Source organism: Setaria italica, chromosome VI, assembly GCF_000263155.2.
Source record: "Setaria italica strain Yugu1 chromosome VI, Setaria_italica_v2.0, whole genome shotgun sequence".
NCBI lineage: Eukaryota > Viridiplantae > Streptophyta > Magnoliopsida > Poales > Poaceae > Setaria > Setaria italica.
This window is the reverse complement of record NC_028455.1, coordinates 12,289,450-12,311,857: the sequence shown is the minus strand read 5'-3', so window position 1 is coordinate 12,311,857 and position 22,408 is coordinate 12,289,450. Positions and strand designations below refer to the sequence as shown.

The following is a 22,408-nucleotide window of genomic DNA, read 5'->3' as shown; positions in this document are numbered from 1 at the left end:
TTTCTCAGGTAACTAGTCAAGCTGGAATCATAATACATTAGCTGTCACTATTGCATTCATGCCTAAACATTATATTTGTAGGTTTCCATGTACTATGATAAAGATAGTGTGCCACTATTGTCATAACTAAGCAACACAATGGTTTCTCATATGGTGATCGAGGTATCAATCATTCTTTGCTGAATGGTGATCTTGCCCTCTAACTACAACTTTGTATTTTGGTAGGCCTCACAAAGTAGAACAATTGGAGAACAATCTTTGCCAGATTTAGCTTTCATCATCTCCAATCTCCCAGCAGCAAGACCGGTGCCACCTACAACAGTAGCCAAGGCAGGAAGAGCAAGGGTAGCTAAGCGCAAGGAAGGTCCTACATCTACTAAGAAGGCCTTAGATCCAAAGAAGGGTGCATCAGGATAGTCTTGATGCTTGCTTCAATGCTTTTGGTCATTCATCTATGATGCTTGCCTAATGCTTTTGTCCAATAGCAACACAAAACAATGGACTATTGTCTGTGAGCAACATAAACCAATGATGCTTACTATGCATGATTTTGTATAGTGATGGGAACAATAGCTATACCACAGATCTCTTTTGTTTTTTTGGTTTCACAGATTCTGTATGTATTGATGCCCTGCAAACTATGACATGACTAAATGGATTATGCAATGTAGTAGACAATTCTATCTTTGATGAGGTGAAAATGCTTCCATTCCATAATTCATTACATAGATGGTACACATTATTTCACTTGAACAGATGAACCAACATCACAAGTAGCATACATACACCAAGAAAGCATAATGCCTTCAGCAAAACAACAACCAATCTACAGATAGCTATCAGTTCTTGTCCTTCCTTCAGCGATAGAATGCTAGCCAAGCCAACATCTTCCTTCATCTTTGAATCAGTCCACGCCATACTTGATTCAGCTACCTGCATCGACCCAGCTCTCTTGTATGCACTTGCAGATGCAGGAAGCAGGCCTCTGCTAGCAAGAACATCGATGTACTCCTCTTTCCAGTATCAGAACGGACACCTGCTCCCATCCCTTTACAAAAATCCAACCTTTCACAGTGGGGCACCTTCAAAACGCGAAACAAACTCGCATTCAATTGAATCCGCAACTTCAAAACATGAAACAAACACGAATTCGATTGAATCCTCACCTTGTGTAGTGGGCAACAGTAGAAGATTTGACCTAGACTCCATTTCTGCTTGGATGTGCACCTCACCACCCTCCTCAATCCGCATTCAGTGCACATAATGAGCGGGAGCCCATCTGCACTCATCGGATTTGAGGCTGACGCGCTTGAACCTCCCGCCATGCTGTGGATCCGGGCGGAGGCGGGTGGGGAGAAGAGAGCCAGAGAGGAACGCTAAAGAGAGGAGAGGAGAGGATGGGAGAATATGAGGATTTATGAACCTACTAGGGGCCAAATCGCAAACATGTAACTCCCTTCTGGTGCCAAAGTTCCCGCCTAAATGATGAGGACGCCATGTTGGCGGCGCCGCATCGGCAAAAAGCCACCCCGTGGCGATTGAATGAGTAAGCAAGATTAGGGAACCAAAAATGCGTTTTCAAAGTTGATGGACCTATTTGACACAACGCTACAAGTTTAAGGGTCCATGGTGCATTTTACTCTTATATATTAGGTAGAGATTAGTGCTAGACGGAAGCAGTTGATTGTTGGGCAATGGCCTAGCCCAAGTAGAAAATGGGTCTTTGGTGAAAACTCGAGGAACTATATGTAAATGATGTATCCACTAAAGGGTTGGTAGAAAATTACCACCCAAGAACAAGCTATAAGTTTAGGCCTCACTTGAGCCTTTCCCACTTAACTCCTATATTTTTTTCCTTATTTCTTCAGTTTCTACCATCCTACTCTCCTATGAGGAGTAACATCCCCAACATCAATGACGGATGAGCTCGTGCAATGATGCGAACCAAATGGCGGTGACCACCTTGTTTATCCACCGAATGATTCCGATCACCTGCCATCCCAAACCAAACAGGTTGTTTGTCCACGCTTTGGCTCCCGTTGTTTCATAATGGGCTTTCAAAAAAGGTTAGATGTTTTTGAAAAACTTGGAAAAACATCAGAATGGTCCCTGAAAAAGTTAAAAGCCAATAAAAAACGCTGTTGGACGAACTTGGAGAAAACGGACAAGATGGTGCCATGTGGCATCGCGAGTTCAGATCGACGTACCAAACTTCCCCAAACCGGTTCCGGCCTCCTCTCCCCAAGCTCGAAAACACTCGCACTCTTCGCATGGCGCCGCCGCTCGCCGCCGCCATCCGCCGCCCTCACCTCTCCCACCTCCGCCGCCTCCTGTCGTCCCACCACCTACGCCCCTCCACCTCTCACTCCCCCTCGGACCAAAGCGACTTCGAGCCGGATCCCGACCACCCCCTCCCTCTGCCCCCCGTCACCGACGAGGACGGCGAGCTCGCCTCCTTCGTCCACCGCATCTCCAGCGCGGCCACCTCCGCTTCCTCCCTTAAGGACGCGCTCTCTCTGCTCCTGTCCTCGTCCTCCATCACGGGCCCATCGCCGGCCCCAGCATCCCCCGCCCTCCTCGTCCGCGCGCTCTGGGAGCTGCGCCGCGACCCGGACGCCGCCGCGCTCGCGGTTCGCTACGGAGACGAGAGCAGCGCCGTGGATGGGGCCGATGGGGCGGACGCGGGGCCGCAGCCGTTGCCGGCCGAGGCGTGGTGCCTGGCCGTCTGGGCCGCGGGGAAGGCGCGGCGGTTCGACCTCGCGTGGGCGGTCGTGCGGCGCATGGGGCGCCGCGGGGTGCTTACTCGCCGCGCCATGGTCATCTTGATGGAGAGGTACGGTCTCTTGCACGGAATATGTCTTCATTTTGTGGTTCCTGCATTAGAAGTTACAGATTTGCTACTCCTCTAATCACCCAACCTTATACTAGAAATTGAATTGGTGATTGGAATTTGAGGTTAGGGTTTGGGGGTGGGGGATTTACATGTGGCCTTCGGGTCTAGAGGGAGCTTCGGGGAGGCTCGCAGGCCGGCGGTGGAGGTGGGAGAGACGGTGGTGGAGTGGAGGCGGCGTGGGCGCCGCTGGAGCCGGGCGGTGGGGGATCCCCGGTGGGCGGAGGATGCGGCGCGGGAGTATGGGCCAAACGGAGTAGCGTTGGGTGGCGGAGGCGGCCGAGGCCGCAGGAGCCGAGCTGGAGGTGGCGGCGGCGGGGGAGTCGCGCGAGGTGCGGCCGCGGGAGGAAGAATGGGAGAAATAGAAAGAATAGAGAAGGAAAGAAAGGATGGATATGGACCCTTGGATGTAGATCCAATGGTTTTAGGAAGTGATTGAGAAAAAAGGAAATCTCAAACGTTTGGCAAGGAGACAGAACTAGAAGTTAACTAAACATGCTGATGGTAGTACAATTGGGGATGATAGATAGTGTCGGTCCTATTCTGAAGATGTCAACTTTATGACTCTGTGCTGAACTGCTTGTGATTGTATAATCAATGATGATAGATAGTCTGAAAAACAATGATGGTAGATAGTATGAAAATCAATTATGAGCAGAGTGTTGCTGCCGTTTTGGCGGTTCCAATGCAGTAATTGGACTTTCTTCATTCTTTTGAACTTATGTTGTTATTTTCGCATTATGTACTTTACATTTGAAGGATTTGGATATGAAATTTCAGGTATGCAGCAGCCAATGAAGTAAACAAAGCAATCAAGACATTTGATGTGATGGAGAAGTTTAAAGTTGAAGTAGATCAAACTGCATTTTACTCCCTTCTACGTGCTCTTTGCAAAAGCAAAAACATGGAGGATGCTGAGGAGTTGCTTCTTCTGAGAAAGAAATTCTTCCCACTTACTGCAGAAGGATTCAATATAATTTTAGATGGTTGGTGTAATGTGATCACTGATGTGGCTGAAGCAAAGAGAGTTTGGAGAGAAATGTCCAATTACTGCATTACTCCTGATGGCATATCCTACACTCTCATGGTCAGTTGTTTCTCAAAAGTAGGAAACCTTTTTGATACCTTGAGGCTTTATGATGAAATGAAAAAAAGGGGCTGGACTCCTGGTAGTAGTGTTTACAATTCACTTGTCTATGTTCTGACACGAGAGAATTGCATGAAGGACGCACACAATATATTCAGCAAACTTATAGATGAAGGCCTCCAACCGGATGTTGAAACATACAACAATATGATAATTCCACTTTGTGAAAGGTGTAAGCTTGACGATGCACGAATAGTGATGGAAAGCATGATACTTAAGGGCATTGTTCCAACCATTTCGACGTACCATGCATTTTTGAAGCAAGAAGGCATTGATGAATCACTGAAACTCTTGCGAAAAATGAAGGAAGATGGTTGTGGCCCTAACAGTGATACATTTCTCATGCTTATGGATAAATTTTTTGTACTGAATGAGTCTGGAAATGTTCTAAGAGTGTGGAATGAAATGAGAAAATATGACATAAGCCCTGCTCGTTCACACTATATGACATTGGTCCAAGGTTTAGTAGAGCATGGATGTATACCAAGAGCATTAGAGTACTATGATGAAATGAAGGAAAAGGGTTTTGCTTCTGATTCACAACTTGAAAAGGAATTCAAAACCTTTCTGTTGGCCAACAGAGACCACTGGAGGGGAGCAGGCAAATACAATATCATCCCCCAACGGGGCAAACATTTTACAAGGCGGTCCAGAACGCAATAACAAATGTGGTTCAATTGAATTTGCTTCTACTATATTTTCTTATATGGAGGCACTTATTCGACAAAGTTGAATTTGGACCACAGAGTGAGGTATGTTTATGGGACCTGTTCTTGAACCCTGACTAATGCACAACATATTAAAGTTTGTGTGAATCTAACTGCAAAACTGTAACTAATACAACATTTGTTTGTGTTTCTGCTTCCGAAATAATTAACTTTGAACTCCGTTTGTGTGATACAATGGTCTATGTTTTTGGTAAAAACAGCTAATCTTGTTTGTTCTTGAATGACCAAATATTTCATATATCGCCTACCAACACCTGCAGTAGGTGTATTGTTTGGCAATTGGGATCTTAGTAAAATTTTTAAAAGTTTGGTTATTTTGTATTACTGGAGGAATTTGGATTTCTCAGTCTGTTATTAGAATGTTTGTCTAGTAACTACTATAAGCATGATACCAGAGTATCAGACCCTTATGAGCTAGGATGTTTGCCAATGCTTTAATTTGAATTGGGAAGTGTCATTTATGATCTATGACATGCACAGTCTGTCGTAGTAACACATTGAATTAAACACATGAAACTGCTCAGAAGCTCTTAGTAATTCAGTTATATTTATGGCCATCAGCACTACAAGCTTCTTTTTATAATACATTGGAGTTGGAGCTGTACATAAATTGTTACCCATTTTCTGAAAAGTGGAAACATTTAGAATATGCTCAATCTCTTACATGAACAACAATATTTACCCATCTTCTGAAAACAGTTCTATCAGGTTGAGTGCACAAGGTCAAACACTCATAACAGGTCACCTTTCCTTCTATAAGCAATCAAAGCCAAGTAATTAAGCACATTAATAGGTATGACTACCAGATTACTCAGGTTACCGGGACCTGGTTGCTTATAAGGTGGAGTTGTATTGGCAAATTATTATAGTTTGTAGAGTGTCAACTCTGTTAATTTCGAACCTGAGGTAGTAGCACCGTAGCAGCTCTATGCTCTTTGTGACAGTCTGTGCTTGTGCTATTTTTTTCCCCTGAGGTCCCATTTCACTTCTATTCATTTGAGTACTCAATGGAAGGAGCAAATAACTGTGCAATGTTCCAGTGGTTTGGTGCATTGTGTCTAATTTTATATGGCATTCCAGAAAGGGTTTTAGCGTTTCCAAAAAAAAGCTTTGAGGAGTTGGGGCAATTTTCTGGTTTTTCTTCTCACACAATGCAATGGCCAACCAAGGGGTTGGGGATACATATATATAGGCTGGTGGGCAGCCAAGCGATTCTAGATGCTAGTCTAAGATGCTATTCTAAAAGCTAGTCTAAGATGCTGTCCTAATGCTGTCCTAGTGCTGTCCTAGATGCCTAGATGCTGTCCTACTGCTGCAGCAAAGCATATGCTGCAGCCCCACAAAGACCAAGACCTTGCAGCCCCACAAGCTGCAGCCACAAGTACAAAGCAAGTGCTGCAGCCCCACAAAGACTAAACAAAGACTTATCCATCAATTTCTACCTATCTGAACTGAAATGTGGATATCTGATAATCACGCTTCCCTGATAGCTGCAGATTTTGCAGTTCTTCTCTTCTAAAAGATGCAGAACTTGAAGTTTCACATTCAAAAGAAATACTAGACAAAGTAGTCGCAGTCATTTTCCATCATAAAGTTTTCAAACTCGAGTTGAGGTACCTAGCCTGAACTTAAAAGTCTCAAGTCTGTGAAACTCTAGTTTATTTTTGTCCAATTGAAGGTTCCCTTGACTGAATGGCAGTGCCGGAGTTAGGATTTCAAAGTTGGGTATTCCTGTTTCTTAAGTCAATTTTCTCTTCCAAGATTTAGAAAAAAATTATTTGTATCTTAAATTAAAATATAACAAATTGTTCAAGCTAAACACATCTCAAATGAAAAACTACATTATTTTCAAAAGAAATTTTACATTTTATCTTTGCATTGATGCATTCCTTGGAGCCTCAGAAGCATTTGATGACGTCATTGTCCTTAACTTGCAAGAAAAAAATTATTCTCAGCAAATGTTATCAAGAGTAATCAGCTCCTGCGTGGTTGATGAAATTAGCATATGTGCCTTCACAGCTAATTCCGACAAAGATTTCCAATCGCTTGATTTTGACCTCATTTTTCAAAGTTCACCACCAGTGCTGCCAACAATAGAACATTGTAAACACATACCACTAGGGAATTGTTTCATTCGCTAAATGCAGGAGAGGAAAGAATCAATTCAATCACTGGACTGTGGGAACTTGATTGATTAGGGGATGAGAAATTAGGCGCTGGGAAGGCCGTGCTCCGCTGCTTGGGTATGGGAAGAGGATTGAGCTTGGTTTGCTTGGTTCAAACAAGAATCATAGAAATAAGTTTAACTAGTAAGTATATGCCTGTGTGTAGCTTATATGTGCTTGATTCGTGAGCAAAATTCATGGGTATTCCTGGGAATACCCAGGAATCATGGTGGCTCCGCCCCTGCTGAATGGAAACTGAAAGCCGCCATGGCCATTCTTGAACGCCCCAATCCGAGTCTGTATGCGACCGTGGTGACTGTCGCAAGTTGGTGCAGTGCTGCAGTCCGAATCCAGCCCCAAAACGTGTTGGATTTGATTTCTTTCTTTTCTTGGGCCAAAAGTGACGTGGTGGCCTGGTGGAGGATATTGGGAACACTTGGAATTGGCCCCCAATCAACTTCTTTTGTCCTCCATGCCTTCCATGTGTGTTTAACACTATTTTTGATCCATGTGTGTATTTCTGAAAATGACAATGAACACATATCATGGTGCAGCATCAATTCATCAGATGTATCAAATACAATCTTGATAAAGAATTGTTTCACCTTTGAATCAAAATTTGCCAATGTGGTTGTATCCGAGCAGGTGATGTCCTCATCACCATTAGATCGCAAAGGATGGATGATCCACAAGAATTAGCGGGTATTTGATCACTTTTGTTTCTACTGAAACAAAAACCATAGATAGCTTACTTTTCCATCTGTCTTTTATAGATATACCTAAATTCCATTATGTTGCTTGTTTCCAGATTATACCCTTTTGACCGAGAAAAAACATCAAGAGCTTTTTGTTTAGTGCAAGCTATACATGAATGGTGTACCATTTAGTCTGCCAGTAAAGACAAGGTATGCTATTATCAAACGAAGTCTGCACTCAAAGCCACTTCAGCTTATTCTTTTTTCAAATTACCATTAATAATCAAGTTCTGCTTATTTATATTGTACATGTTGTCCTTTGCACCATGCTGCAAGATTCTGGACCACCTTACCGCTGGAATGAGCTGTTAACACTAACTACCAAATACAAAGATCTAACTTCCCTCTCACAGCTTGCATTCACGGTATAGTTCTTGGACTCCTGAACCACTGCTGTTAACTATGAACAAACAATTGTGTGGAGGGGTTGGAGTCAATATGAAGATGCAACAAATTAAACAGGGTTGTGTGGTGCATGCAATAAATTGCTTCAAACATTATTCTTTGATGACAGTGAAACAGAGGCTATTTGTGGTAAATAAGCACTTCACTGTTAGACTACTTCAAATATCAGACAAATGAGCAATTCATGAAACTGTGTGTATGGGTCATTTACAAGATTACATGTAGCTGCTCTTTTGTTTGATTGAAACGGTGGCTGCTCAATTCAGTGAAAGCGTGCTATTTTATTTCTGAGGCTATTTTGAATAATGCAACCTGGGCAGATATAGCTCATGTTGATTTCACTGAATAAGACCACAATTTATGCAACGTTCGAAGCTCTAGTGATACCTTGATAGTAATCATGGCACACTATTCTAAGGGAGTAAATTTTAATGCGCAATAAATGTATATTTAAGCATCTGACATCCTTCATGGTTGTGTAGTTCCCTGTCTTCATGTTTTTGCTTGTGTTTTAACTGTCAATTTGTTCTATCTGTAATTTAGGTGTGAGATGTCTCATCTGGTGAGGATGGTGATATTGTAGGTGGAGCCACTGTATCTCTTTTCAACAGCAAAAGGCAGCTTAAAACGGGAAGTTGGAAGCTACGTTTGTGGCCCAAAAAAGTAGGGAGATGGAAGTGTCCCCACCTCAACACCTGGCAAGGTTACATAGAGGACTTTGTTTGCTTCTCATGAGCTATATAATGATTGATTGTATCTCTATGCTTGCCATTCTTACCCAAGGTGAATTTACCATTTCCTATAACATGCAGATTCCTAAGAATGAGAGGGGTGAGATAGAGCGCTTAAGGGACTCATTAACAAGTATGAAAGAGGAAAAATACAGCATATAGATTGGAGAAAGCTGTGAAGAAAGAGCGCAAGAGGACAGTGAATTTGTATTCTAGCCTGATAGTCGAATTTTACAGCTTTGACCACAGAGTTGTCTTCCAGGTTAGCATTACTTACCAATATGCCTTTTTCCTTTTTTCTTATGAATTTCTTGTAATCCTTTCGGATGATTTGTTTTCAGCAGCCCCTTATATTATATTGACGTGTGGTTTTCCTGTAATTAGCCATGCAACTAAATGATTGATTCTTTTATTTTAGAGTACAATGCATGGGATGATCCTTAAACTTGTTTGGGCGTGTCACTTAGGTCCGTATACTATCAAATTGCAGATTTGGCTCCTTAGACTTAGCCTGGGTGTCATTAGGTCCCTACACTCTCAAAATGCAAATTTAGCACCCTAAATTTGGCTTTGGTTTTCACCTAGGTCCCTATCCCCGGTCTTTATCTATGGCTGCTTAAGGCTGTGCTGTATCGGTCGGTTTTTTAGTTGTTTTTATGGCTAGTTTGTTCCCTGATGTGTTGGGTGTGTGGGGGGGGGGGGGGGGAGGGGGGTTGAGTTCTGTATTTGGTGAAAGCAATAGGATTGCGTGGAAAGTTAGATTAGATTGATAGGAGATAGGGGTTACAATATATAGGGGTGAGGAGATCCTAGGGTTTATAGAAACAGAACGGGCTAATGATCTCCTCCTATCTCTAATCAATCTAATATGGGTCGGCCGGGCTTAACAGCCACGGGAGCACAGGCCCATATACACATGCATGACATATATCTGTCTAACACGCCCCCGCAGTCGAATCGTGGATGCATCGAACATTCAGACTGGACCTAAACTCCATGAAGATAGAGGAAGGCAACCCTTTGGTGAAGACATCGGCGAACTGAGAAGTAGTGGGTACATGAAGAACCCGCACATCTCCAAGAGCAACGCGCAGAGGGGTCTGCAGACAATATCAGCACCGTCTACATATCCTCCAATCCCGTCCAGCATCAGCGCACCAAGCATGATTGATCTTCATTACAGGATTGGAGGACATGTAGACGGTGCTGATATTGTCACAATACTCCAAGGTGGCTCGGCGCAGAGGGGTCTGCAGCTCTCCCAGCAACTGATGAAGCCATGTAGCCTCAGCAACAGCATTGGCAACATGGTACTCGGCTCGGCGCTGGAGTGGGAAACCGTATTTTAACGCTTGAAGGACCAAGACACCAGATTGTCGCCAGGGAACACAGCATAGCCCGAGGTGGACTTGCGCGTATTAGGACAACCAGCCCAATCAGCATCAGAGTAAACAACCAAATCAGCCTGAGAGGAAGGGCGCACAATGAAACCCAAATCCAGTGTGGCACGTATGTACCGAAGAATGTGCTTCAGAGCTGCAAGATGAGGCTCCCGAGGATCATGAATATGCAAACAGACCTGTTGGACAGCATAGGCAATATTTGGCCTGTTGAAGGTGAGATACTGAAGTGCCCTTGCTAGACTTCGGAAATCAGTGGACTTCTCCACAGGCGGTCCATCAGCAGAGAGCTTCAGGTTCAAATCAACAGGTGTGGTGCCAGGCTTGCAATCGGTCATCCCAGCACGTTCCAAAATCTCATGCATATACTGCCGCTGGGAGAGAGACCAGAACCCATGCACTGGACTTCCATCCCCCAAAAGTGGTGTAACTCACTGAGATCCTTCATGGAGAACTCTTGCTGGAGGGCACCAATAATGCGGCGCAAAAGGAGCACAGAGGAAGCGCAAAGCAGGATGTCATCAACATACAGAAGTAGATAAGCCATGTCACTGCCGCTACTGTAAACAAACAGAGAAGTATCCGTCTTGGCTTCCACAAAACCGAGCTGAAGCAGGAATGTCGCGAAGCGGCTGTACCAAGCCCGAGGCGCTTGCTTGAGGCCATAGAGAGACTGGTTCTGGCGACAAACAAAATCTGGATGAGCGGGGTCCTCGAAACTAGTAGGCTGTACACAGGCTTGAAGAAAAGCATTCTTCACGTCAAGTTGATGTTTCGGCCACTGACGAGAGAGAGCCAAAGACAGAACCGTGTGAACACAGGCTTCACCACCTGGCTGAACGTCTCAGAGAAATCTATGCCAGGTCGCTGTGTGAATCCCCGAAGAACCCATTGTGCCTTATAGTGCTCCAGAGAACCATCTGCCTTGAACTTGTGCTTGAAGACCCACTTCCCCATCACAACATTAACCCTGGATGGATGTGGAATGAGATCCAAGTGTGATTCTCCTAAAGAGCCGAGAATTCTTCCTACATAGCTTGTCTCCAATTAGGATCAGCAAGGGCGGCACGATAGCTCCATGGGATAGGAGACAAAGGAGCCGCCTGAAACAGAGCAGGAAGTTGGAACCCTGACTTGCTGTGTGTCTGCATGCCAAGCTGGTTCACCACAAGTGGAATTGCGATGGCGCTGGCGGCAGTGGAGGCAGACCAATAGGGTCGGGTGCATGTATCGGGACCTGGACTGGAGAGATGCGAGTTGCAGGACGAATCGGCCCGTGAACGCGCCTGGAGAACACCAGCCTGGCGTCCTTTCTAAGAAGAGGCAGGCGCCGGCGCGCTGTCTAGGCCACGCTGGTCCCTATCGAGCATCCAGATCCCGGCACATCGTGTGGTGAGGTAGCAGCTAGGGTCGAGGGAGAACCCGGTGGCATGGAGACGGTTGAGGACGGTCGTGGCGGGATGGCCACCAGCCTGGCGGGCGACGTTGGTAGTGGAGGGGCCACGTGTGGTACGGGGTCGATGGGCGATGCTGGTGGCGGAGGGGCCATGCGTGGCGTGGGGACGGAGGGCGGCCCAGGCGACGGGGCAGGCACGGAGACGGCGGGGGCGACCAGGGCAGGGCATGAGGGGCTTTGGGGCGTCGGCAGTCGTGTCAGGCCGTCCATGGTCGGACCATGGGCGGGCGGGTCCAGTTGGTGTGGAGCAGTCAGGACCAGCCGGAAGCTGAGCGAAGGGCCAGTTGCACGTGGCTGTGCGAGCAGAGCGCCATGGGGACTGTAGGCAAAGAAGGGTGTGACGCTCCAGGGAGCGGCACAACATTAGGCGGTGCAGTTAGGAAATCAAAATCCTTGCTGAATGGTGGGGAGTCGTCGCCGGAGAAGGGGAAGGATGATTCCTCAAAGACCACATCTCGAGATGATGATCCAATTGGAGGACCGATCGAGGCAGCGTACCCCTTGTGGTTAGGAGAATAACCAAGGAAGACACAGAACCGAGCAAGGCGCAAGCTTGTGAGGTGCGGTGGCGGAGAGGTTGGGATAGCACTTTCATCCAAAAACCCGTAGATGCTCATAGGATGGCATGGTCCCGAAGAGAGTGAAGTGAGGAGTAGTGAATGCAAGTGTTTTGGTGGGTAGAAGGTTGAGGAGGTATGTGGCAGTGCTGAGCGCCTCAGCCCAGTAGGATGGGGGAATGCAGGCCTGGAACAGTAGGGAGCGAACGACATTGTTAGTGGAACGAATGATGCGCTCAGCTTTACCGTTTTGAGGCGAGGTGTATGGGCAAGACGTGAAGATGAACGCCATGGGAGATGAAGAACGTGCGGGCGCTGAAGTTGTTGAATTCGCGGCCGTTGTCACACTGAACTCCTTTCACTGTGACGCCAAACTGAGTATGCACATAAGAAAAAAAGTTGGCGAGAGTCGAAAAGGTGTCAGACTTGAGGTGTAGGGGAATGTCCATAAGTAATGCAAGCAGTTGTTGAGCAGATAATACTTATAACCAGAGACACTAGTAACCGGAAATGTCCAAAAATCACAATGAATTAACTGGACATTGTGTGTAGCATGAGACAACGATGTATGAAAAGGAAGACGTATGTGACGACCCAACTGGCAAGCATGATAGAGAGTATCGCAACACTTTTGTTACAAGAAATGACAGATGAGTGTGCTAGTTTAGACAGGACTTCATGACCACGGTGCCCGAGGTGCTGATGCCAAAGCGAAGATGAAGTGGCAACATGGAAGCTAGAAGCCGGTAGTGACAGCGGGTAGAGGGGTCCGAAGCTATTGCACCTGACGATCTCAGTCCGCGACGGAAGATCCTTCACAGAACAACCAAGGGGTCAAACTTCATAGAGCAATTGTTATCGGTTGTAAACTGGCGAATGGAAATAAGATTCTTAATAAGGCTTGGAGAAACAATAACGTTATTAAGATGAAAATTATGCGAAAGGGACGTAGCGTCAGTGGAGGTGACGGGAAGTAAAGTCCCATTCCCGACAAAACAATAGAAGATGGAGAATTGAAATTTGAGGGAGAAAGATGTGTAAGGATACCGGCGTCAGAGCTCATGTGGTTTGTGGCACCTGAATCAAAGTACCACTCATGTGATGGCGGCGTCTGGAGCGTCATGGTGTTGAAGTTGTTGGTTAGTGTCTACTAGTCCCAATATGGAGGCAGGGAGCCTTAGGCGCTGGGTGGGGGAGCGACCCACTGCCCTTGAGGACCGGTCCAGGATCCTTGGGCGCCCGGAGGAGCGACCCACTGTCCCTGGCTGCCTGCTAGGAGCCCGAGCAGATGCTGCTGAAACTGCTCGGAGGGCTGCATTCTGACCCGGCCACATGTGAATGGAACCGGTCCAGGGGTTCTGGTAGCTAGGCTAGCCAGCCTGGGTGTGTTGCCTGGCACCTGGAGGGGGGCCGAGCCCTCGGTGTTGCCACCGTTGGACTGACCACCGCCGGAGGGCGGGTTGCTGTGGCGGCTGCGGGTGCTGCTGCGAAGACAAGGTGGAGGATGACTTGGCCAGAAGCGCGGAGTTGTCAGCCCCATCGGGATACCATTAAAGCAATAGGATTGCGTGGAAAGTTAGATTAGATTGATAGGAGATAGGGGTTACAATATATAGGGGTGAGGAGATCCTAGGGTTTATAGAAACAGAACAGGCTAAGGATCTCCTCCTATCTCTAATCAATCTAATGGGGGCTGGTCGGGCTTAACAGCCACGGGAGCACAGGCCCATATACACACGCATGATATATATCTATCTAACATTTGGGCTTGGCTTTGACCGGACCCTTTGTTCTTTCTTCTTCTTAATGAAATGACACGCAGCTCTCCTGCGTTGTTCGAAAAAAAAACCTAGGTCCCTATACTGTCAAATGCAATTCATCCCAATTAAATTCATAAAAGTTATCTTTGTATAGATACAACTTCATTATAGTCTAACAAAGTGAATTTTAGCTTAGTGTACAAAATATTTATGACTATGAATCCAGGAGATTTGCTGATGTTTCACTTTGGAGGCAATATCTTACCTTGCTAGGTGTGCATGACTGTTGTGCTCTATTCTTGGAAGTTTGTTCAAACTTAAATAACTTGCCAATATGGAATTAGGGGCTTATGAACACCATGAATGACCCAATGAAATATAAAGAGAAGTTTAATAAAAGGAGGCAATGTAAGTAGTGGCGTGTGCTTGAAATCACAATATTTGATCCTATCATGTTTTATTGGTGGGATGACAATGCATTTTGAAAGTATGGGGACCTAGAAGTTTAAGGATCGGCCATGCACTTTACTCTTTATTTTAGATTGAATGTTGCTTGTACGTTTTTGCAAAAAATGCATTTAAAGCTTCTCTTGCCATAGTTGGAGGAATTCTTATATGAAAAATATTGGTGCTGTAATATTTATTTGAACACAACTTCCCCTGCTTGCAAGTTAGTTCAAATTTATTTCTTAAACTTGCAACAATAAATATTATTTATGAATGCATAAATCTGGAACAAGTTTTTGTGTACCTGGTCCAGTATCATTATTGAATGAGCTGTTTACTGTACGGGATCCTGAAATTGGACGAACCAATCCATCGGAGCATAAACATTTGAAGCTTTCTAGGAGCTTGACTCGTGGAGTAATTGATAGAGATCTAAAACTAAGCACAGAGGAGCTGGAGTATGTGCAAGCTATTATATTTTTTTCCTTTCTTTTTTTGACCAGATGTATTTCCTCTTTCTTGCCATGTCGTGTGTGATCTTCTGTCGCTTTTGGTATCATGCTGTCACAAACTTGTGAGAGAACCACATTTGCGTGTAGATGAATTATATATAAGTTATGTTGTTTAATAGTGATGTGACATTTTAGTTCTGTATCTTAATGTTCTTTTATGTGTAGGTTACTACAGAGAATTATATATCAAGTTTCCTCCTACACGCCCTTTACTGGAGAAGGAGAAGCAATTAGTGTGGAAATTTCGTTTCTCTTTGATGTCTAAGAAGAAATGTTTCACAAAATTTGGCCGTTCAGTGGATTGGAGTGACATAAAAGTAAGTATAATCAAATATTCTAGTTTGTTTTTGTTTTGTAGTGTCATATGTGGTATCAGTGGCAGAGGAATGCCATGGCCCTATGCGTGGGGCCGATTTGTCCACATGTAGCTATGGTAGCAGTAAGACTGACTTTTTTGCTTTTTAGCCCTTTTTGCGAAAGATTCTCACAAATACGCCCTAGCGGAACCAATTCCAAAAATGGACCCTTAGATTGGCGCCATCCACGCTGGCGCCAAGCTTACACGTCCCGGCGCCAGCCATCCTGGTGCCAAGGTCCATGCGCAGCTGCTGACGCGGATGCCGACGTGGCGGGGGCTTGGCGCCGTAGGCCTTGGCGCCGAGCAATTTACCCCATGCCTCCTGGCGTTTCGAACGAAACAAGTATAATTATTCCGAGAAGTGTGCAACAAACTACGCTCTAGTTCAACTGGTTAGGACGTGGGCTTCTTATCCCAAAGACCTGAGTTCAAACCCCAATGTTGAATCTTTTTTCTACATTTTATTTTTTTCTCCCGCTTCCTTCGCTTGCTTTTCCTTCTCCTCACTTTGATTTCTTGATTCAAAATTACCGAGCATGCTTCGCCTTCAGGAACAAAAATATAGAAGACAATAAACATGGGTGCTTGAGGGGAGGGAGAAAAAAAATAGAATGTAGAAAAAAAGATTCAACACAGGGGTTTGAACTCAGGTCCTTGGGATAAGAAGCTCACGTCCTAACCAGTTGAACTAGAGCGTAGTTTGTTGCACACTCCTCGGAATAATTATACTTGTTTCGTTCGAAACGCCAGGAGGCATGGGGTAAATTGCTCGGCGCCAAGATCCACGGTGCCAAGGTGGATGGCGCTAAGCCCCCGCCACGTCGGTATCCGCATCAGCAGCTACGCAAGGACCTTGGCGCCAGGATGGCTGGCGCCGAGACATGTAAGCTTGGCGCCAGCGTGGATAGCGCCAAGCTAAGGGTCCATTTTTGGAATTGGTTCCGCCATTGGTGTATTTGTGATAATCTTTCGCGGAAAGGGCTAAAAAACAAAAAAGGTGGGCAGTAAGAGGCCTAGCCTAGTTAGCACAGCATCTCCACTGAATGGCCCTAGGCGTGGGCCTGGCGCAGCTCCGCCCCTGTGTGGTATGTGTGTTAGAGGAAACCATGGGGGTGTTTCTTTGCTTGCTTGTGCATTCTTTAAGTGTGTGGGGGTGGGAGTGGTTTATAGTTTCATAGTGTGTTAATATGGCTTGTGAAAATGATACATTAAAGGGCACCGGGATTTGCTTACCTGAAGGTGTCCATTTATGTATGAAGAGTATGTATGTTGATCTTTTATAATTTGTTTATATTGCATATTCTTGATTGAGTTAAAAATGATCCTCTGGCTTCTTAAGATTTGCATGTGATATTTTCATGCAGGAAGCCAAACAAGCTGTCAAATTGATTGCAGAGTGGGAAACAATTGATGTGGCTGATGCATTAGAGCTTCTCTCCCCAGAGTTTGAGAGAGAGGAAGTAAGTTATCTTGGCACCTTTGTTTGTGCATGTTTCTGGTTTGATATCTATGTGCTACAGGAAGGTTTGTAGGTTTTGTCATGCAGATAACTTCTTGTTCTTCTCCCTTTCTTCTGACTAACTTTCCATCGCACTTTGCTGTTATGATAAATTGAAATAAATATGTTTTTTTTGCAAGTATGTCCATTAAGTTCTTTTCCTGTTGATTCCCTATTAGTTTTTCTATAATGTGCATGATCCGTTGTGATAGATATATTGTTTATTTTAATGAAAATTGGCATGTTAAGAAAAATTCAGAATTTGTGGGATTTTTTTCTAGTCTATAAATTTCCATTAGTTAGGCATTTCAGGTGGATTGCAGTGGTCACCATACAGGGGTTCACCATTTTTGGCCACCTCATTCTTGCAATTACTTAATATACTTGCAGTTGCAACTGATGAAGATCTGTTTTCCCCTTCATTGCTTGACTTCTTCCATGTTTCCATGATTTTATATTATTTTAAGAAAATCATGTATTGGTATTGGAAAAATTAACTTCCTCGGTAAAGTTTCTACCCTATTGTCTCAGTTACTAGCATATAGTTTAGTAAATCTGTTGTGACTCTTCAGCCATTTTTCTGAGATGTTTATTGTTGTTTGTGCAAAGATTCGTGCTTATGCTGTCAGGATACTTGAAAGGGCTGATGATGAAGAATTACAATGTTACTTACTCCAGTTAGTGCAAGCTCTTCGGTTTGAAAGATCAGACATGTCCCACCTTGCACTCTTTCTCATAGATCGCAGTATTCTCTTGTCCTTGATTGCTGATTTAAATATGCGATGCCAATTGCCAATCCATTTGCCATCTTTGATTAATGATTAACATGAAATCAGATGAACAGCATAGTATGAATTGTTTGGAAACAAAATAAAGGCATTTGAAGTCCGTGCGCATTTCTTTTGTCATATTCTAGATTCAGCATGTATATCTATTGCCATGACTGTAGTTCTGTATGACCTTAGCTCTTAGTGCAACCTGAAACACTTAGTATTTGTAAAACATTTAGCTGTGCACAGTCCTCCAAAGCTTTGATGAATTGCAGCAGCTTTACCCCTAGCAGATGTTTTGTCAGCTTGTATGCCATATTATAAGGCTTTATTTATGTTCTATGGCAGCCTATTGTCTTTTATTTAACAATTGGTGCAGATATCTAACACCAACCTTGTGATCTTTTGTCATTTTCAGCTTCATCAAACATTGAAATTGCTAGTTTCCTTCGCTGGTATGTAGCTGTTGAGCGTCATGATCCTACATTTGGAAAGCAATACAACAATATATATAAAATGCTTGAGAACAGCATGACTAAAGTACGTTGTTTTTCCTTTATGGACACATAATATTTGTTCTATTGTTCCCAGCCTGTGAACTTACAGTTTATATATTGTTTTCTAATCTTCATTTGCAGTTTGTTGGTAGGGAGGATGGAGGTGACAATGGGGCTCAACTGTGGCATAGTTTATCACTGCAAGACAAGCTCGTTGTCGAATTATGTTCTGTCATGAAGAATGTAAGAGATGTACATGGTAGTGCTCAAAACAAAATTGAGAAATTAAGGAAGTTATTACCAGGAATTTTCAGTGAGGTTACTAAGGTATAAACTTTTTTGTCTGTTAATGCCAGAAATACACATGACCTCTGTTTAACTTGGCTACAAGTTGTTACTGACGTGTTCTTTGGGATATTTTCCAGCCAACTCGTTCGCCATTAGCACTTGCTGTTATCATTACAGGGGTTGTCCCTCAAGAATCATCTATATTTAAGAGCGCATTACATCCGTTGTGCATTACATTTAAAACAGAGGTTGGGGGAACATCCAAGATCATTTTCAAAAAAGGAGATGATCTCTGGCAAGATCAGTTGGTAATTATTCAGATTATGCTCTTAAGTTCAGTTTGGAAATGCTTTCATTTTGTATAGTCTCCAAACAATGCCACCCTCTGTAACAGTAATGTGTCTTGACATTCTGATCAAAATTTGGCTAGCAACAGCCAGAGTATTTTGAATACTTTGCTAATTTGACATTTTACCCAAATAGAATTGTAACATGTTACCGCTGCTTTTCTGCTGTATTCTCTAAAAGTTGTGAGGATGGGGGGATATGAGTGTTAGAGGTTTCAGTTGTGAATATACTTGTTACAAGCTTACAACTTTACAAGCTTACAACTTCTGAAACAACACGGATATCTTTCTATCTTCATTTATATTACATGGTATGGCTGGAGTTGTAGATAAATTTTAGTGGGTAGAGACTTCCAAGCATATAGCATTTGCAGCATTCACTTACAGGCTGCATGGGGGAGAGGGATGCAATCATGGTTAATTCTTTGTTCTTAATTTATAGGTCATATAAATGTTTCTTTGATGGATCGGTTGCTCGAAAATCTGGATCTACGCCTTACTCCATATCGAGTTCTTGCGACTGGACAAGATGAAGGGATGATTGAATTTATTCCTTCCAGTTCACTCTCTCAGGTAGCTTAATATTGAACCTAATGGAAGCTGATGTTGAGTTGTCAAATGACAAGTCAGCTTCCTATGAATTTTACCTTCATTTCATGAGTACGTTTATTTAACACTTATGGAGAAACCTCTGATGAGGTATTGACTATTTCCCAGGTTCTATCAGAACATCGCAGTATTACGAGTTACCTACAGAGGTTCCATCCTGATGAAGATGGTCCTTTTGGTATAACCAACTTTCATAAAAAGCTGTGCTGGTTACTCTGTAATTACATATATAATGGGAATTGGAGACAGGTTGGTATTTCTTAAATGCATTCTCGTTCTGAATTCTGCATACCTCTATAATACTATAATAGTACGCTTAAAGTTAATGTATAGAGTCCGTGCTTCAATTCACTGTTCAAACTAGGTTGTTACATCGATCAAGCTTCCATCATCAATCATAGTTGCTGCTATTAATGCATATCCAACAGTGTTGTGTTTCTAAGGAATTGTATTTGTTCCTGTGGCCTCTTTATTTTCACTCTCTCATGAAGTCATGATGTCCAGGCAAGAAAATAACACTGCCTTGCATTTCTTTTAGCTCAACTGCTCATATTCATTTATGTTCGTTGTATATAATTACTTTATTTATATTAGTGCTCCTTATGCTTGGCCATCAAAAAAATACTATAGTAGGTCCATTCAGAGTGAGGATATAAGCTGACACTATCACAACTTTTTATACCTTCCTCTTGATATAGGGAGTTACTCATGTTAACTCTTAAATCATGATGCCTATTAAACATGTGAAAATACCAGGAATAACAAAGTTTTAATCTCTTGACTGAAAAACAATTTTTTTATCTATTTTCAGGCACCTAGATAATATTCTTTTAACAGATGATGGGCGACTTTTCCATATTGACTTTGCTTTCATTCTTGGCCGGGATCCAAAGCCATTTCCACCGCCAATGAAACTATGTAAAGAAATGGTTGAGGCCATGGGTGGTGCCGAAAGGTAATTCGTCATACAAAATTTTGCTAAGTATTTGCAGTTCTGCTTATTTTCTAGGTCTGCTCTTACAGCACCATCATAAACTTTCTTCCTATTTCAGCCAATACTACTTGAGATTCAAGTCCTGCTGTGAAGCATACAACATTTTACGGAAATCCAGCAGCCTAATATTGAACCTATTCAAGTTGATGGGGAGATCAAATATTCCAGATCTCTCTGCCGACCAAAATGGAGATGTCAAGGTGAATTGATTGGTATACAATGTGTTGACCTTGTGAATTCTTCTAAAAAGCTGTCAAAATGACACATTATCTCTTGATTTGTTTCTTCTGGAAGGGCGTCTATCTGCTTCAGGAGAAATTCCGGCTGGACCTGGATGATGAGGAGGCTATACATTTCTTCCAGGATCTCATCATTGAAAGGGTCAGCGCCTTGTTTCTACAAATGTTTGAGACCATTCATCGATGGGCACAATATTGGCGATAAGCTGACGACCTAGACCCTCAGTTAAAATTTGTACATGGTGAGTTTGGTAAATTTATATTGCCTTCGGCCTCATGTTATATGATCTAACCAAGTAATCACACAACGTCTTGGAGTGACCGCTGATGATTTTTTAATCAATGTTCTTTTCAGGTGACTAGTATTAGCGTGTAACATTACAAAGGATTGTACAGACTGCAACTCTTGGCCTTGGTAAGAGGGGAAACCTCCATATAGTATGTGTTCTGCAGTCCTCAGCTAATTCTCGTGTAAAAAACTAATGAACATACCAGCTCAGAGCTAATTTTGCATAATTAAAGTTCCGAGCGTAATGAGAAAGGTAGTTTAGTAACAGATGTCTGACGATCGATTTGACTAAAAGAAGTTATTGTTTGGCCCTCTCCTACCATCACCGAAGTCCTTCAAACTTCAAACCAAATCACTTTGGTCATTGAATTATTATCAATGCTGTCACTTTAGGTTTCATTTCATCTTGTTTTGTGTCATGTCGCCTTGGTTTTGCGCTACGTCTCCATGTCATCGAGCAGAACCATATCAACATCTTCCTCCATCCTCATAACACCAGAGGAATGGAATAAGAAAATAGGAGTAAGACGTGAGTTGGGACTTGCGGGAGCAGTGAGCTCATCTCAACTACCCCCACATGTAAGCCACGTCATTGAAAACAACCTTCTCAACGAGGTTAAAGATTTCTAAAGCGCGTGTCATTGATAGTTTAAATCGGATTCTGGCATAGTTTTGATGGTTGAAAAGGGGGTTTCTTTTTTTATGGTTGGGAAGTATAAATAAGAAAATAATTGGTATGTTAAATTGCCGAAAACATTAGGAACCGACGCATATCTCAGGAGTTCGCCAAGCTGGCCCCTATTGGTTTTTTAACCATATTATTACGTTGAAGTTCATCATATATTACAGAGTTCTGGAAATCAATAAGATCGCATTCATGTATCTCGCTTGGAATGGGTTCCTCAGAGCATCTCCAACAGCTTACTTAAACCGGTTTGATATATTTTAAATTGCTAGAATATCTAAAAACAAGGAAAAACACAGCTCCAATAGATGACCTATATTCTTGGTTCATAGCGGAAGAAGCCAACTGCCACACACAGAAGCTTCCGAGCCGTCCGCACTCGCCCCATCCACTTGTGCCGCCTCGCTGCTGGAGTACTACCTCGCTGTTGGAGTGCCGCCCCAATAACCTCCCTAAGCCCTCCTCCCGCTGTGTTTTCCCGACCTTCGCCGCTACACCGATGAGCTCGAGGCCCGTCGCCCCATCCCCCGCCTGCCGTTCGGTCGCCGGGCGTGAGTAGCACGATGGCCACCGTCGCTTGGGCCTCGAAAGCTGTGATCGTGAGCGCAAGCCTATGCTGGGATCTGACTTCGCGAGAGGACCTGTAACACCTGGTGTCTTAATAACAAAAGGTGACTAAGAAAAGTTAAAGATGCATTGGGTGAAAAAGAGAAGAAATTGACTAAAAGTCAAATTCAAGTCAATTTGACCAAAATTTGAATTTTGAATTCTAAATTCAGAAAAATTGAGCAAAAATATGAAATGGAAGCTTGAGAATGTTTAGAACTTTGGGGATCAAGATTGGAGACTAAACCTAGTCCTAAACATCTCAAGAAATGCAA

At 43.6% G+C, this 22,408-nt stretch overlaps 2 protein-coding genes and 1 pseudogene across 12 annotated transcripts; 2 read left to right on the top strand and 1 right to left on the bottom strand.

Annotated features, from left to right (window-relative positions):
• Positions 1–2,183: 2,183 nt before the first annotated feature.
• On the top strand, positions 2,184–9,081 carry LOC101771392 (pentatricopeptide repeat-containing protein At1g80880, mitochondrial). 11 transcript variants are annotated; one of them, XM_022827493.1, is made up of 7 exons: positions 2,184–2,833; positions 3,671–4,789; positions 7,485–7,632; positions 7,739–7,835; positions 7,962–8,050; positions 8,634–8,793; positions 8,903–9,081. In XM_022827493.1, the coding sequence occupies exons 1-2, from the start codon at positions 2,271–2,273 to the stop codon at positions 4,698–4,700; spliced, it is 1,593 nt and encodes a 530-aa protein (XP_022683228.1). In that variant the 5' UTR covers positions 2,184–2,270; the 3' UTR covers positions 4,701–4,789; positions 7,485–7,632; positions 7,739–7,835; positions 7,962–8,050; positions 8,634–8,793; positions 8,903–9,081. The 11 variants fall into 11 exon arrangements, with proteins under 11 accessions (XP_022683228.1, XP_022683232.1, XP_022683231.1 ...); XM_022827497.1 differs by lacking the exon at positions 7,485–7,632; XM_022827496.1 differs by lacking the exon at positions 7,962–8,050 and having other exon boundaries at positions 8,674–8,793.
• Positions 9,082–10,166: 1,085 nt separating this feature from the next.
• LOC106804384 (uncharacterized mitochondrial protein AtMg00810-like) lies at positions 10,167–10,559 on the bottom strand. Its single transcript, XM_014805356.1, has 2 exons — positions 10,401–10,559; positions 10,167–10,286 (listed from the first exon to the last, which is right to left on the bottom strand). Exons 1-2 carry the CDS (start codon positions 10,557–10,559, stop codon positions 10,167–10,169), a joined length of 279 nt encoding a protein of 92 aa, XP_014660842.1.
• A 1,122-nt stretch (positions 10,560–11,681) lies between these two features.
• LOC101770212 lies at positions 11,682–21,159 on the top strand (annotated as a pseudogene).
• Positions 21,160–22,408: the final 1,249 nt, after the last annotated feature.

Excerpts from the sequence above, each read along its gene's own strand:
- LOC101771392 (XM_022827502.1), top strand. The coding sequence starts at position 2,271 with ATGGCGCCGCCGCTCGCCGCCGCCATCCGCCGCCCTCACCTCTCCCAC. Across the intron at positions 2,834-3,670 it reads ATGGTCATCTTGATGGAGAG|GTATGCAGCAGCCAATGAAG; the intron begins GTACGGTCTCTT and ends ATGAAATTTCAG.
- LOC106804384 (XM_014805356.1), bottom strand. The coding sequence starts at position 10,559 with ATGACCGATTGCAAGCCTGGCACCACACCTGTTGATTTGAACCTGAAG. Across the intron at positions 10,287-10,400 it reads TTGCCTATGCTGTCCAACAG|GCTGATTTGGTTGTTTACTC; the intron begins GTCTGTTTGCAT and ends CCTTCCTCTCAG.